This window comes from Equus caballus, chromosome 18 (genome assembly GCF_041296265.1).
Source record: "Equus caballus isolate H_3958 breed thoroughbred chromosome 18, TB-T2T, whole genome shotgun sequence".
NCBI lineage: Eukaryota > Metazoa > Chordata > Mammalia > Perissodactyla > Equidae > Equus > Equus caballus.
Genome location: NC_091701.1, coordinates 82,880,743 through 82,895,985, shown reverse-complemented (window position 1 = coordinate 82,895,985; position 15,243 = coordinate 82,880,743). Strand labels below are relative to the sequence as shown.

Sequence of the window (15,243 nt, the reverse complement as noted above, 5' to 3'; positions counted from 1 at the left end):
GGACATGGCACTGCTCATCAGACCACGCTGAGGCAGCGTCCCACATGCCACAACTAGAAGAACCCACAACGAAGAATACACAACTATGTACCGGGGGGCTTTGGGGAGAAAAAGGAAAAAAAATAAAATCTTTAAAAAAAAAAAAAAAATAGTTAATCTAACAACAGAGAAATGTCTTCAAGTAAAGACTACCAAAAAAGACATTTAAAAAGTGAAATAGGGGCCAGCCCGGTGGTGCAGCAGTTGGGTACGCACATTCCGCTTCAGTGGCCCAGGGTTTGTGGGTTCGGATCCCGGGTGCAGGCATGGCACTGCTTGGCAAGCCACACTGTGGTAGGCGTCCCACATATAGAGTAGAGGAAGATGGGCACGGATGTTAACTCAGGGCCAGTCTTCCTCAGCAAAAAGAGGAGGATTGGCAGCAGATGTTAGCTCATGGCTGATCTTCCTCAAAAAAAAAAAAAAGTGAAATAATCTTGTTAGCTCTGTTATATATATTAAAAACCTTCATTATGATACACATTCATTCAGGTATCCAAATTACCTCAAATATTTATAATGAATTAAGAAAATATGACTCAATGTACTAGAAAACTCCACTAAAAGAGCATTTTTCAAAGTTCTAAAAGTGAAATAAGGCATCTATCAGAGTGAGCAGATTCAAGAAAAAGATTTTTATTAGAGTATTTAAACCAATACAAATAGAAACAACATATTTTCCCTAGGCAACAAGTAAGCAGGAAAAACGCTATTTAGGTCTTGATTGTGAAGCCTTGCGGAGTCCCCTCCACAATGGGGGTGGGGGGCACAGTTTAAAAACTACTAGAAAATGGGCTTACGGACAATATGAAACATAGGGGGAAACTATAAAAGAAATTCTTTTTTTTTTTTTGAGGAAGATTAGCCCTGAGTTAACTGCTGCCAATCCTCCTTTTTGCTGAGGAAGACTGGCCCTGAGCTAACATCCATGCCCATCTTCCTCTACTTTATATGTGGGACGCCTACCACAGCATGGGTTTTGCCAAGCAGTGCCATGTCCCCTTCCGGGATCCAAACCGGCAAACCCTGGGCCACCGAGAAGCGGAATGTGTGAACCTAACTGCTGTAGTACTGGGCCGGCCCCCTAAAAGAAATTCTTATAGTGAAAGTTACAATGGAAATGTATTTTTCTTAAGATGCAGTCCTGCCCAAATGTAAGTTTCCATTTCTACCCTGTTTTTCTGTAACAATTTTTATGCAATTCTATAACATCTTAGTGTACTAAAAAAAGGACGTAAGATAATGAAACTTTACTAGTAACATGTTATTTTACAATTCTACTTTTTTTTTACCATTAACATTAGAAAACTTAAGTGACATGGAACAAAAGACTTCTAAAAGTCAACTGCACTGTGTTTTTACCATAATTACTACCAAGTACAACAAACGGCCTTTTATTTTTTCATTTTAAGACAACTATCATATGGCATTTTTATTAAATTATGCATGTATTTTAAGCAAAATTAAATATTGCTTGTTGTATTACTCATTTCTGACACCACAATTCAACAGATGAAATTTATTAAAACTCTAAAGAAAAATATATCTACTTTGGTCAGGACCAAAAATCAGTGAACTGCAGTCCAAGACAAATGAGAGTGCGAGGACACACCACCAGCCGCTGCGCAAAGCAGAAGGACAGCAGGGAAGTGAAACCACTTTCTGCAGAAAGCTCTGTAAGCTGCCACAACAGAGGCCTGGTTCGTTTCTTACACCATAAAGCTCCCTTAATCAGGCAGCTATTAGAACGAAAATGATCAGACCAATAAAGAGAAGAGCCAAGCCTGGCCGGAAAAGTTTTCCTCTCACGAAGAACCTTCATCAGCCGGGGCCCACCAAGCACATGCCTGTATTACGTGACAAGCACACAGACTGAGGAGACACCCCTGCCATCAAAGAGCTCCGTCCACTGGAGGCGACAGACACCCATGTAATTAAAAGGATGCACTGGAAACAACCTAAGTGTTCATCAAGGGATGGATGGATAAAGAAGGTGTGGCATATATACACAATGGGATACTACTCAGCTATAAAAAAAGATGAAATCCTGCCATTTTTGACAACATGGATGGACCCAGAGGATATCATGCTAAGCGAAATAAATCAGAGGGAAAGTCAAATACTATATGATCTCACTCACAAGTAGAAGATAAAAACCACCACCACAAACACAGACAGGGATACGGAGATTAGAACGGTGGTTATCAGAGCGCAAGGGGGAGGGAGGAGGACAAAGGGGTGACAGGGCACAGGTATAGTGACAGACGGTAATTGGTCTTTGGGTGGTGAACACAATGTAATCTACACAGAAACTGAAACATAATGACGTACAACTGAAATTTATATAATGTTAAACCAATCTTACCTTAATAAAAAAATTTTTTTAAAAAAGGTTGCTGACAGATGCAGAGATAAGACTGCTACCACCACCAATAATAATGGCCTAATACTCGCTGATCCCTTTCTCTGTGCCAGATGTTATTCCAGGTATTCTACATGTATTCAGGGCCACAAAACACAGCTGTGCCCTGCATACATTATCATCACACTTGCAATGCTTAATTTTGTGTCAACTTGGCGAGACTGGTAGTTTAGTCCAACAATAGTCTAGTTGTTCTGGGGAAGGTTTTTTTCTAGATATGACTAACATTTACAATCTGTTGACTTTAAGTAGATTATCCTCCATAACGTGGGTGGGCGTCATCCAGTCATTTGAAGGGCTTAAGAGCAAAGATTAAGGATTCCAGAGGAAAAAGGATTCTGTCTCAGCTCTGTAAGATAGAAATCCTGCTTGAGTTTCCAGCCTGCTGGCCTGCCCTGAGAATTTCAAACTTACCTGGTCCAATAATCCTTGAGCCAACTCCTTAAAATAAACCTCTCTCTGTCGGTGCGGGGGGGGGGGGGAGTGTAAATACCCTATTCGTTCTCTCTAGAGAACTCTAATACAAATTTTTGTACCAAGAGCGGTTCTAGAGCAACAGAATCTTAAGGATGGTTCTCTGAATTGGTTCTTGGATTTCTGGAATTGGTCCTCTAATCTGATGAGATCTGAAGGCATTAATGACTTTATTTCCAGGAGTAAAGAGAACACTGACAGTCCATGGCATGATGTCAAGCATCAGCTGTGGACACTCCTAATCAACTGTCTAACAGAGGCAAAGTTCCGGTGACCACGTATTTGATGTCTTGGAATGTTTCCGTCAAACTAACAAGTATAATGAGATTGGCTGGTTGCTCCTAATTGCACTGGACAGAATGGCGGAAAAGCAAAGGATGATCTCAGGAATTCAAATTCCCAGCTCAAGAACTGAACAAATTACCTAAGCGTCTATGTCTTCCCTGAAAGAAGCTGTTGTCTCCTGCAGCCAGAGAGCTGAGGCTGCTGAAAGTTAAAGCAAGAGCCTTGCCTGCACGCGGCTGAGTGACAATGCACCGCATCACAGCCTTGCAGCGTCTGCTGTCGAGGTGAGCACAAGGATAGGAAGGAATGGGGTCCGGAAAACCAGAATGGGGACACACAGGAAGATCTTGATGAAGCTGGGGACATGAACACCTAAATTCTGCTGAGGATTTTTTGCTAGTAGAGGCAGCCTCTCCACTCTGTCAGAGGGGACTAAGCTTGCTTTGCCTGAGAAAGCCACGACAGCCTCCCAAGTTAGCTGCCTTGCAAGACACTCTAATTCTCCTCAGGACCTACTCCCACCACTTCCTTGCTTCTAGACCCACAAGACACGAGGCCCAGCAGGCCCTGAAAGGTGGGGTATGAGTGTGAGCACGAGGAGGTGGACTACACTCCAAAAGAGCAACAGGATTTTTCCAACCGACACAGACAGAAACCCAGGGATCACGTATGGGAATGGGTTTTAAGGGTGTGGGATGACAGTTGAGAGAACAAAAACCTGGATCCAGCCGAATTTACTGAAATTCGCCCACTAAGCAGAGATTCGAGATTTAATGTTGTAGCTCTAGGGGTTCAAAGGCATTCTAACAGTCTGCTTGGCTGGTTGGCTGAAGCATGGACAAAGGCTGCCTACACACAATGAAGCTGAAATGCCAGAGCTGCCCTAGCACCCTACAAAGGAAGGGGTCCAAAGGCCTCAGGAGACTCTAACGTTAGGAGCAGATTTACCAGGTACGACCTGCTCACTCACTCAGGTCCAGAGAGCATATTTTCACCACGACTGTGAGAATAAATTTGTGAGGGGGACCCCACATCCTTGCAGAGCTCTGTGGTCACTCATCTCTGTCAGCCAGAAATTACAGCGGGAACTGCTGCCAGTGACCTGGGAAACCCACATGCAATGCAGATCACTGGATCCCAGAGTGGCAGGGGGAAAGTGGTGGCACCTAAGCACCAAAGACAGGTGGGCATGGTTACCACAATAGATAACAGAGTGAAAGCAGCAGTCAGAACAGTGGGACGCTGAGGCCTACAGCCCTGACCACAGTACTCCTAGAAGTGAAGGAGATGTGCAGTCCACCAAACTCTTACTTGATCTATGTAAGAGGAAGAATTCTAGACCAAGTGGATTGAAGTCTAACTCGAATCAAAAACAGAGTCGTGACCCCTCATCAATTCTCTGACTTAAGCCACTGACACACCCAGAATTCCTTGAATGAAGGGGAGGCTGGGTCCCCTTAAGGAAGAACCTCACTCCACTACCAAAAGCTTATATTGTTCCTCTTTCTACCAGCCTTCCCCAAAGGGACCCATAGCATTTTACCAGGGTGACTGTGCACTGAGAGGGAAACGGTCAAACTGTGGGGACCAGCCGACACTGGCTCTGAACTGACACTAAGCCTGGGAGACTTGAAACGTTCCTAGGGTCCACCAGGCAGCTCGGGGCTCACGGAGCTCATGTGATCAACAGAACATCAGCTCAGGTCCATCTCACGGAGGGTTCAGTGGGCCCCTGAACCCACTCTGTGGTTATTCCCAGTTCTAGAAGACGTAATTGGAACACATACTCAGCAACCGGCAGAATCTCTACACTGGTCCCGGACCTGTGGAGTGAGGGCTATTATGGTAGTTCTGGCCTCGCAATCGTGAGACAATAAATTTGTTGTTCTATGCCACTCAGCTCATGGTGTTTTATCATGGCAGCCCGAGGAAGCTAATACACAGCCCCCAATTAACTACCCTAAGGGTCACAGCGGCTCTGAGAGGGTTAGGCAGGGGAATACCTGACAGGATCAAATTAGATTAACAAAGGTTATTGACTAATAGTGGCAGGGAAAAACTAAAGGTAAAATAGTCTTTTAAAGGCTGCAGCCAAAATCTGGATAAAAGATAATTTGGGCCTGAACTCTGTAACAGTTTAGGGGGGAAAAAATGAATAAGGCCAAGAGGAAGACCTGCATGGTAATAAAAATAACATGAAAGAGATGCTGAGAGTGTTCTCTTTCTGGCAACTTCTGCCCACCTTCCACTCCCAAATCACTGTATAAATTCACACACCACTGTTTAGGTTTTCCCGTGTCATCAAATTTAAAATTTCTGCATTGCTGAAATTTATAGAAGAATATGAGTAAGATGCAATTCGCCAAAGTGCAGCGTCCCATCACTCAAGGAGGTGTGCATGTGTAAGACGAAGACTCTCACGGAGACGGAAACTAGCGGCCACCTTGTCCAACACGCTTCAATGCTCCTACGGGCTTTGCCAGCATCAGCGATACACTGTCTTCTACTCTGTTATTCACCAACATCCCCACCTGCTTCACTGTTCAACCATAAAGTCCTTAAAAGCAAAGCTGCAAAGCTGTGTCTCCCGTGTCTCACACAAGAAGCCCAAGATAAAAGCTGGCCCAACAGTGGTCCCCTGTTACAACTATTTTCGGTTACAACCTTTAAAAATTGTGAAACTGTTCAAAGAATGCACTCACCTGTATAGCCCATAAACTTCCCAGGGATCTCTTGATTGCAGCAGCGGCTGCAGAAAATCTGCCCGCAGAGCCGGCAGTGGTGCCTGCGCCGGAAGGTGGTGAACTTCTCGCTGCAGTCGTAGCACTCTCTGCACTGGCTGTCCGGCATCCAGTACTGCTTCAGGTCACTGTCCTGCAACCGCAGAGAGGAGCACAGCCTCTTGAAAACATCTTCTTAGGATACAAAGGCAAAATGCAGTGCCAGCCAAAATCCCAGGCTCCTTTTGCAGAAATCAACACACTATTTCTAAAATTCATATGGGAATGCAAAGGGCCAAAACGACCAAAGCCATCTGGAAGGAGAAGGAAGTTGAAGGACTCACACCACCAGCCATCAAGACTCACTCTACAGCTGCAACGGTTTTAGACAGCTTAGCGCAAGGGCAGGAAGAAATGGAGCTATGGAGCGGAGAACAGAGCCCTGGCACACCCTCTCACATATACACACTCTGACACGAAGTCCATGGGTCTGGGTCCAGCTGGACATCTGTAAGCAGAAAATGGAGCCTGACCCACATACTGCACACAAGTAACAGAGCCTCCTGAAGAAGCCATGGGAGAATACTCACTAACCTTGGGCTACACCAACACTTCTCAGACATTACACAAAAAGCACTAACCATAAAAGGAGAAAAAACTGGTAGATTAAAATTAAGAACTTATGTGCAAAACTCTGGAGCTAGAATATACTAACTGAGTGTTCTTCAAGTGGCATACCACCTTTTCAGCAAGAACGACGATCCCCACACAAGGGAGTCAGAAGTCATCTTCTAACACTCCAGACATACCTGGCTTTTCCCCTCCATGATTTCCTTGAGGCGTTTTAACACTGTGCTGAGGCTTCGAAGCTGAACAGCTGTACGAGGGTCATGACCGCCAAAGGTAGGTTCTGTTTTCCTTCTTGTGTCTGAGTCAGATTAATCAAAAAAAAAAAAAAATGCAACCTTAATAGTCTCCAGTATAGATGCAAAGTGCCTCTTATTTTTAGCATATACTGTGTTCTCCCAGACGTGATACGGATTGAGAGCCAAAACTGGTCTTTATAAAGGTAAGGGGCTGTTGAAAGTGTTTCTTATTACCATGTAAAACGCTGCCTCACAAGCAAGTAAGGGCAGCCTCAGACAAGCACTCTCTGAGCCCACTGATGGTTGTGAGGCCTGGGAGGGGAGCATCGCTTACACAGACCAAAGTTTACTAGTGATTTCTTGGGCCCTTTGGTCCCAAGCCATAATAAACACCTGCTAGAAATTTAGCAGAAGAAAAAGCAATCTCAGTGAGTTAACCTAGCTTATCTCTACAGCCAAAAAGGTCAGCAACAGAGTCCACAGCTCCGTTCAGTCTGTGGACCCCCTATCCAAAGTCTCGTGGAGCGGATCATGAGAAAGGAATTTAACAGCCCAGTCCCCAAAGAGCCTGACAGACTTCAGAACAACAACATCCAGATGGCAATTTAACCACAGACTTTCCTTCACAGTTGTCTAAGCAGATCAGAACTGCCAAGGAATTGCTAGAACTCCTGTCCTACCCTCCCCGCCACTCCCCACCCTGCAGCTCCAACTGAAAGAGATTGCTTATGCTTGAAATAGCAATACTGAAGCCGGTCCTGTCATAATAAAACAAGCCCAAATTCCAGCTTTGTGACCAGAATGGGGTGTGCCCACCAAAGCTGTCACAAATTATTTCCCTATTTTCGAGCAAGATTACAACTAAAGTTTCTAGCTATATCTGGCTCCCAGCAGTTACAAAACCTAAGGATGAAGTGCAGGTGGCTTGACAAAAAGGATGAACATCCCTATTAGCTTCAATTCATTAACCTAATAAAATGCCCCACCCTAAATCTTTCTCAAACTCACTTATTTGCTAGATTTGTTTTAGGTGTTCTTTGTTTTGGCTGGGTGGGAAAGAAAGGATTACAAAGAAATGAGAGGTTGGTACCTAAATCTAACCTAACAAAGAACTTCCCAAGATAATTTAATTACAGAAATAATTATCTAAACTGCACCTATGTTAGAAAACTTTGAAAACATTATCTTTCCATAAATAGCAATGTCCTAGAACAAAAACATATAAAAATGTATTAGAATGGCCAAATTTTTCTTGGGTATCACAAGATAAAGCAACTCTCCATGATTTATGAGTTGAAAAGAGAGACAGATGAAATCTGTTAGCGTCGCAGCGGCCATGCCCCCATGCACAGGCAACAGTGAGCTGCGAAGCCCCTTGTATTCAGCCACTTGGGAGTATGAAAGGGTACTACAAGCATCATCTTTCGGGAAAGGAAGAGCAAGACGGTTTCTGGAACCAAAAGACTCACAGATCTCAAATGAGGAAGACAGACCTGACCAGAGAGGAAATGTGGGCTAGCAACTGCCCTTAGGCAACTAACCTTAGTTGCTTCTCCTGTAAAATAGATATTAGAAAATTAAGCCTTTCTAAAGTCATGGAGCCAGTAAAATGTGGAATTACAGCCTTTCAGTAGGAAAAGGAACTTGACTGGCCACACAGCCCCAGGCTTATGAAGCTCAGATGCCTCCGGCAGCCAAGGTCGGAGCAAAGAATCAAGTGGACATGATAGGGACTATAAGGAATGGTGGGCCTGCAGCAAAGCAGAAATCACGAGCTCCATGAGCCATACGTAAATTCAAATTCATCAAAACAGCAAGGCAAGGTCTGGCAGGCTGTCAGTTTGTACCCCCTAAAAGAGCAGATTCTAGTCCAACTCCTTGATTTTACAAGTGAAGAAATCCTACGCTGAATTAAGAAGAGCTCCCTCAACAGAAACAGGAGTGCTGCCATGGGTCAGGTTCAACAGCTAAGGAGTTCACCGAGGTTGGAGGTAGAGGCAGATGGCCTCCTCCTCCCAGCCATCTGAGTAAAAGGAGAGCTGATTCCCTCTCCCCTCCACCTCTGACCCTTCCAAAGAGCGGCCATAACCCAGGCCGAGGCTCACTGCCCCAGGAAACCTGCAGGGGGGACGCAGCCAGCTCTGCAAGCCCTCGGGGAAGAACTCTTCTGCTGATTTCTCCTCCTCCTCTACCCACCAGGAGGAGGTTCTGAGAAAAGCCTCAACTCGCAATGAAACACCCTCTGCCAACCACCATCACCTGTGCGTGCCTATTTCTCACAGGGAAGACCGGCCAGACCACACAGGAGCCAGTGTTCAGAGGCACCTGATGTCTAATGCTGCACCTCTCTACTATGCCGCCTCTCAGCGCCTTTCTTCTATCACCTTGAGTCGGGCAAACCACTGCACTGAGTTTCATAATCTAATGGATACAAAACAACTTACTTTTATCTAGTCTCTAAGTTCAGGCACTTGTCCTCAGCCTACGCTCATCAGAAGAGCGTGAAAACAGGGTGGTGAGTGTGTTGCAGACCGGATGGAGAATAATCAGGCACGTGGAGTTCAGCTCACCCAGCCACACTGACCGTCTGCATCCAACAAGGACCCAAGGCCGAAAGCAAGTGGAGCTCAGCTCATCCAGCCACAGTGACCGCCTGCACCAAACAAGGGGCCAAGGCCAGAGCAAGCAGCAGCCCACTAACGGACTGAGGGAGTTCTGCAGCCAGGAGCATGCACGATACAGGACACCAGCCACGCAGGAGCAGATGCAGAAGTCAGCCACAAAGGCGAAACTAACCTGTGTTCTCCTGGGGGTGCTGCAAACTGTTCTCTGCTGAAACCCAAGCAAGTAATTAAAACACAGTCAAGAGATCCCTGCCTTGCCTAAAGTAAAGTTTAATGAAATGTTTGGGAATTTTTTTCAGGTATTAACAAATTCTTTCACTATCTAGATAACAGTTTCATGAATTCTGAAGAGTTCCTGACTACTCCAAATAGCAGAACAGTTAAGCCAACAAACCACCTGGGAACACGACAACTGTAGGGAAACCTAACAGACAGAGAATGAAACAGGAACACCGTCTTACCCAGCACTGCTGAAGGCCGCCGCTGGAGCTCCTCAGTAAGCTGCTTTTTATAGGGTATAGGTGACCTCACAGACTGTGTCCTTGAAGGCAGCTGAGGGCTGGGCCAACCTCCAGTCAGAGACTGCTGCTCTCCCTCTGCTCTGTCTGTAGCGGAGGAAAGCTTGGCATTACTTGAACACTAAGACTCTGAGCTCAGCAAAGAGAATAGGTGAGATTTTTCAGGAACGAAAGAAGACCTATATAAATGCTTAAGTAAAAATTAGGGTTTTTTTTTTTTTTCAAAAAAGAAATTCAAAAAGGGGGCCAATAATCACATCCTTGGTATATGTGATCTTCAGTTTCTTTTACTTTTCAAGAGAAATTTCTTGAGCATATAAAGGAAACAGGATGCAAGCTTCAGAGGAAGACAGGAATTGTCGTTGTTCTGTTTTGTTTATAGGGTAAATCCCTTGCTCTATTAAAATAAGGCCCAGTGGATAGTAGCTGTGCAATAAACATTTGCTAAATAAATAAAAAGATTATTGTCTTATGATGGTTAAATGTAATGCGGTATCCTGGATGGAATTCTGGAATAAAAAAAGTACATTAGGTAGAAACTGAAGAAATATGAATAAAATACATACTTTAGTTATTAATAATGTATCAATAATGGTTCCTTAATTGTAATAAATGTACCACACTAATGTAAGATGTTAATAATAGGAGAAACTGGGAGTGGGAGTATATGAGAACTGTATTATTTTCCCAATTTTTCTGTAAATCTGAAAGTATTCTAAAAAATAAGGTTTTTTCAGTAGTTTTTAAAAAATATCATTGTCTTAAAAGGACTAACAGGAGTTTTTATAGAGCTTTAAACATAACTACTAACAAAAGTCAGTTAATACTACTGAAATTTCTACTGAGTTAAACTATTAACTCCCCAAATTCCTTACAACAAGAGGGATTACTTTCTAACACATTTCAAATAATACAGCCAAATATAAAGTAAAAGATGTAGGCTATATTTTTTAATTCTTCTTCTGGGTAAAAAATGTATTACTTAAAAACAGCTTACTTAAAAATCTCTTCATTCGATGTCATTACAGGTACACCTTAATCTAATGGGTTCAGTCATCAACACCCTACTGACGGCTTCTGAGTTTTGAAAAACTATGAACCTTTTCTCCCATGTCCTGGTCCTTGAGTTTCATTGCTTTAATTAAAATCTTTTGGCTATTAACCCCCAAAAGAACAACAAAGTCCATTTTGTGAACTTAAGGAAACTAAAATGTATTAATAAAGGAAAAAAAAAGGAATGCGAGAATGCTAACTTCTCTTTAAAAAGATACATCCTTTTAGTTTTCAATCCAGATCTTCAGCTGCCAATAATTAATAAGATGGCAGTGAAAATTCTAGCTTTCTCTTCTTAAGCAGTAAACTCCAGTGACCTATGACTAAAGCCATCTCCATGTTAATATTTCACTTTCTTGCAAAGACAGAGCACGAAAGTTGAACAAGAGAATTTCATAGACTCAGAATTGTAGGTTCTCTGATCTTTAAGACTAGGTCTTACCTTTGTTAAATCGAAAGAGATTTACAAAAGAACTATATGCTGACTTAAAAGCAGGTTCGTCCTGATCGGGAGTCAAAGGTTTAAAGTGTGTGAGATGAGAAGGACTAGCAGGAGAGCGAGGCAAATCATTAGCAGAGTCCAATGTTGGGGAAGTCTTATCATCTGTGGCCATTTCATGAGTCTAAAAAACAAAGGAAATAAGCAAAAGATATGAGTTCCTGAGAAAGCCCAAAAAAGCTTCCAAACAGCATCCAAATATCGAGAATTCTGACTGAAAATTCATACCCATGAAAACCAAAAACAAATAAATCCAGTTCAGCACAGACTCCAAACTAAGAGTGGAGAACACTGCAGCCCCGGCGTACAGAGGAGGCTCGATCATCTGAAACCACAATGATACAGCCAATCTAACTTTCACCTGGACTCTTCAAATTACAGAAAATATCAACACTTAAAAACTTGGAGGCAGGGCTGGCCTGGAGGCACAGCGGTTAAGTGCACATGTTCTGCTTCCGTGGCCCAGGGTTCACAGGTTTGGATCCCCGGTGTGGACATGGCACCGCGTGGCAAGCCATGCTGTGGTAGGCATCCCACATATAAAGTAGAGGAAGATGGGCACCGATGTGAGCTCAGGGCCAGTCTTCCTCAGCAAAAAGATGAGGACTGACAGATGTTAGCTCAGGGCTCATCTTCCTCGGGGTGGGGGGAAAAAAAACTTGGAGGCAAGGCATAGATGTGAACAGGTAAAAAGAAAGAAAACACTTTCACATAATTTATATCTTTTTCACTTTACGATTTTCTGGAAATAATAGTTTTTTAAAGCTATGGGGAAAACTGGTTTTACGCAAGCATATAAATTCCTCAAAGTTTCATTTGCCTTATCTGAATTTTTTCTTTTAAAAAATACTTCCAAGAAAAGGAAATGAAATAGTCATCCCTTAATGACGCTCTTATACAAACTCAAAAAATGACCATAAACTATGCCTCCTCACCCGTGAGAACCAGCAAAACAACAAGCTGTTCCCATCATCTTTCCTCCCAGGCACAGGAACCTGGATTTTCTGCTTTTGAGCCTAAACTCATGTGGCATTAAAATGAAGATCTTAAAGGGCTTTTTTTTTAAAGAACCAAAAATTATAATTCAACCAAAGCAGTAAAGCTGACCACATGCCCAGATGGAGGCTACAGAAAAATGCTGATGTATTTTCTGCCATATCGATTAACACTTCAAATAAAAGAGAACCATGAGCTACAAATAATTCTAGTCATTAAAATGCCATGGATTGTAACCTAATTTATACTTCACAAAAAGAACATTACACTCTTATAAAACGCTTTTCACTCTCAAAGTCCTATCTACAGTCTCCTTTTATTTTTACAAAAACCCTGGGAGGTGCACAGAGCTGGCCTCATCACTACATTTCACCCGTGAGGCATCACTGCACAGGGAACCTGAGAATCTTCCTGAGGGTCACACAGCTAGTCAGCGGTAGAGCTGTAACCAGACCCCAAGTTTCACCCCAGAATTCTTCTTTAGAGCAATATTATTTTTGTAGCTCTATCTACCTGAATTCTAATTACTCAAGATGTTCCTGATTAATAATCTAACTGACTGACTAAATTAAAGCAGAAACGAAACCACTGACTTGAACAGAATTTTGGCAACAAATGTTTATTAGAATGAGGGGGAAGAGGAAGAGGAAGGAGAAGAGGAAGAGGAAGGAGCGGGATGGGGGGAGGAAGGAGCGAGTTGGGGGAGGAAGGAGGAGAGGAAGAAGCAGGGTGGGGGGAGGAAAGAGGAGAGGTAGGAGCCGGGTCGGGGGTGGGGTGGGCAGAGGGAGGAGGAAAGGAAGGAGCGGGCTGGGGGACGGAGGAAGGGGTTGGGGGAAAGGCGGAGGGGCGGCAGGGACACTCCCTCTAACGGCCTGACAGCTCTGCCCCGGCGCGCAGCGCTGGGAAAGGCAGGGCGGGCGAGCAGAGGAAACACAAACAGCTACAGGGGGAGACCACCCCTGAGGAAGAGCGCAGGGCAGCCGCCACCCTCAGGCCTGCGTCCCACGGACACCAGCGCCCCTGGGCTCCGGGTGCGAGAACCACCACCGCGAGACCCCGGCGAGCGCAGCCCCTGGGGCGCCCCGCCCCGCGGAGTCACCCAGCTGCGCGCTCAGCGGCCCAGGGCGGCCCTGCCTCTCGCGGGGCGCACCGGGCGGACACGGGGCCGGCGCAGCCGCCGCTCAGCCGGCGGAGACCCCGGAGTCGGGCGTCCCACGCTCCGTCTCTGAAACGCTCCGCGCCTCCCGTGACCCAGGGCGGAGGCACCGGGACGCGCCGCAGGCCCCGAGGAAGACCAGAACGCCGCCCCGCCGAGAGTCGCCCGCTCCGCCGAGGAGACAGAGCGGGCCCGCCGTCCGCGCCCCCCCCCGAGCGCCTCGGAAGGACCGCGCCTGCCGCGCCCGCCGAGCCGCCGCGCCGGACGCTCCCTACTCCCGGACGCCGACGGCGCGCACGAGGGGCCGCCCCCGCATTATCCGGGAACGGCCCGCCACAGGGCCTAGACACCGGGAGGCCCACCCTCCGCCCAGCCAGCCCGCCCGCCCGCCAGGCTCCTCACCCCGCCCCCCGCGGCCCCGGGCCCTCCGCGCCGCCCCTCACGCTCGGGCGCAGGACGCCGGGCCGCAACAGCGCCGGGACTCCGCCGCCGGCAGGCGGGACCGGAAGCCGCACTGCCTACTCGGGGACGCGGCCCCGCCTCCCGCCGAGGCCCCGCCCCGGTCGTCCCCTCCAATCCGCAGCGCCGCCGAGGCTCCGCCCCGCTGCCTCCCCTCCAATCCTCTGTAACGCCGAGGCTCCGTCCCGCCCCTCCTAGCGCCGCGCCGCCGAGGCTCCACCCCGCTGCCTCCCCTGCAATCCTCAGCGCCGCCGGCCCCGCCCCTCCCCTCCAATCTGTAGCGCCGCAGAGGCTCCGCCTCGCCCCTCCCCTCCAACCCGCAGCGCCGCCGGGCGCGGGCCCCGCCTCTCCACCCGACGCGCGGCTGGGCGCTCAGTCTGGGATGAGGCCGCTCCGCCCTCCTGAAGAGAGCCGAACGCTTCTCGCGTGAGCAGCGGCCTACCGGGTCAGCTGACGGCCGGGCGGGCGGGTCTGCCTCAGGGACGAGCCAGCGGCCCGCGCCAGAGCTGCCCTTCCCGTCCCAGTTCCGTGCGGCACAGACGGGGAAGCTGCGCAGCGCCCTGTCGCCCGGCCTGGCCGCCGGTCCGTCATCGTGTCCTGAGCCGAAGAAGACGTGCCGACGCCTGCTGCCCGCAAGTGGAGGGGCGGTGGAGAAGGAGGGAAGCCTAGGGTGCGGGCCAGTTTCCCTGAATTCTGCATCTCAAAAGGCAAGCTCGCCTGTTGCTTTACCCTCAGAACGAGTCTGTTCGAACTAGCCCAAACAAGTGCCATTCCGGCTGTACACGCCGTGGGGAACCAGAGACAAATCCTGAGAACGGCGGGATGGGGGGGGACGGGGCCGGCGCGAGGGGGCTGCCTTTGTAGAGAGGGGAGAGGGCGGGGCTGTCCTGAGGGAAAGTCCTTTGGGGGAGAGTGACAGTTCAGGGCGGCACCAGCTCCTCATTGGCTGAGCTTCGGCGTCTCTCATTGGCTGAGCTGCGGTGTCTCTCATTGGCTGGCCTGTGGCATTTCTCATTGGCTCGGCTGTTGCTGGACCGGAGAGAAGTCTCCCGCGGTGGTGCAGTAGTGGTGCTTCCTGTTTGGTGTAACTGAGGACGTGTGGTGGGGCGAGGCTTCCCCGCAGGCCCTCCTC

General features: G+C 47.2%; 1 protein-coding gene across 42 annotated transcripts in view; it reads right to left on the bottom strand.

Moving 5' to 3' along the window:
- The window catches only part of PIKFYVE (phosphoinositide kinase, FYVE-type zinc finger containing), a 76,889-nt gene extending 62,689 nt beyond the window's left edge, over positions 1-14,200 (bottom strand). For 11 of the 42 annotated variants that reach the window (XM_023622517.2, XM_023622526.2, XM_023622527.2 and 8 more), the window contains exons 1-6: positions 14,055-14,180; positions 11,444-11,624; positions 9,892-10,035; positions 9,603-9,638; positions 6,750-6,868; positions 5,923-6,094 (exon numbers count right to left, since the gene is read on the bottom strand). In XM_023622517.2, coding sequence (XP_023478285.1) covers positions 5,923-6,094; positions 6,750-6,868; positions 9,603-9,638; positions 9,892-10,035; positions 11,444-11,615 — 643 coding nt within the window. In that variant the 5' untranslated portion in view covers positions 11,616-11,624; positions 14,055-14,180. Of the gene's footprint in view, positions 1-5,922; positions 6,095-6,749; positions 6,869-9,602; positions 9,639-9,891; positions 10,036-11,443; positions 11,625-11,728; positions 11,866-14,054 lie in introns of those variants that run through there. The other 31 variants (XM_023622523.2, XM_070242198.1, XM_023622525.2 and 28 more) reach the window with 11 other exon arrangements.
- Positions 14,201-15,243: the final 1,043 nt, after the last annotated feature.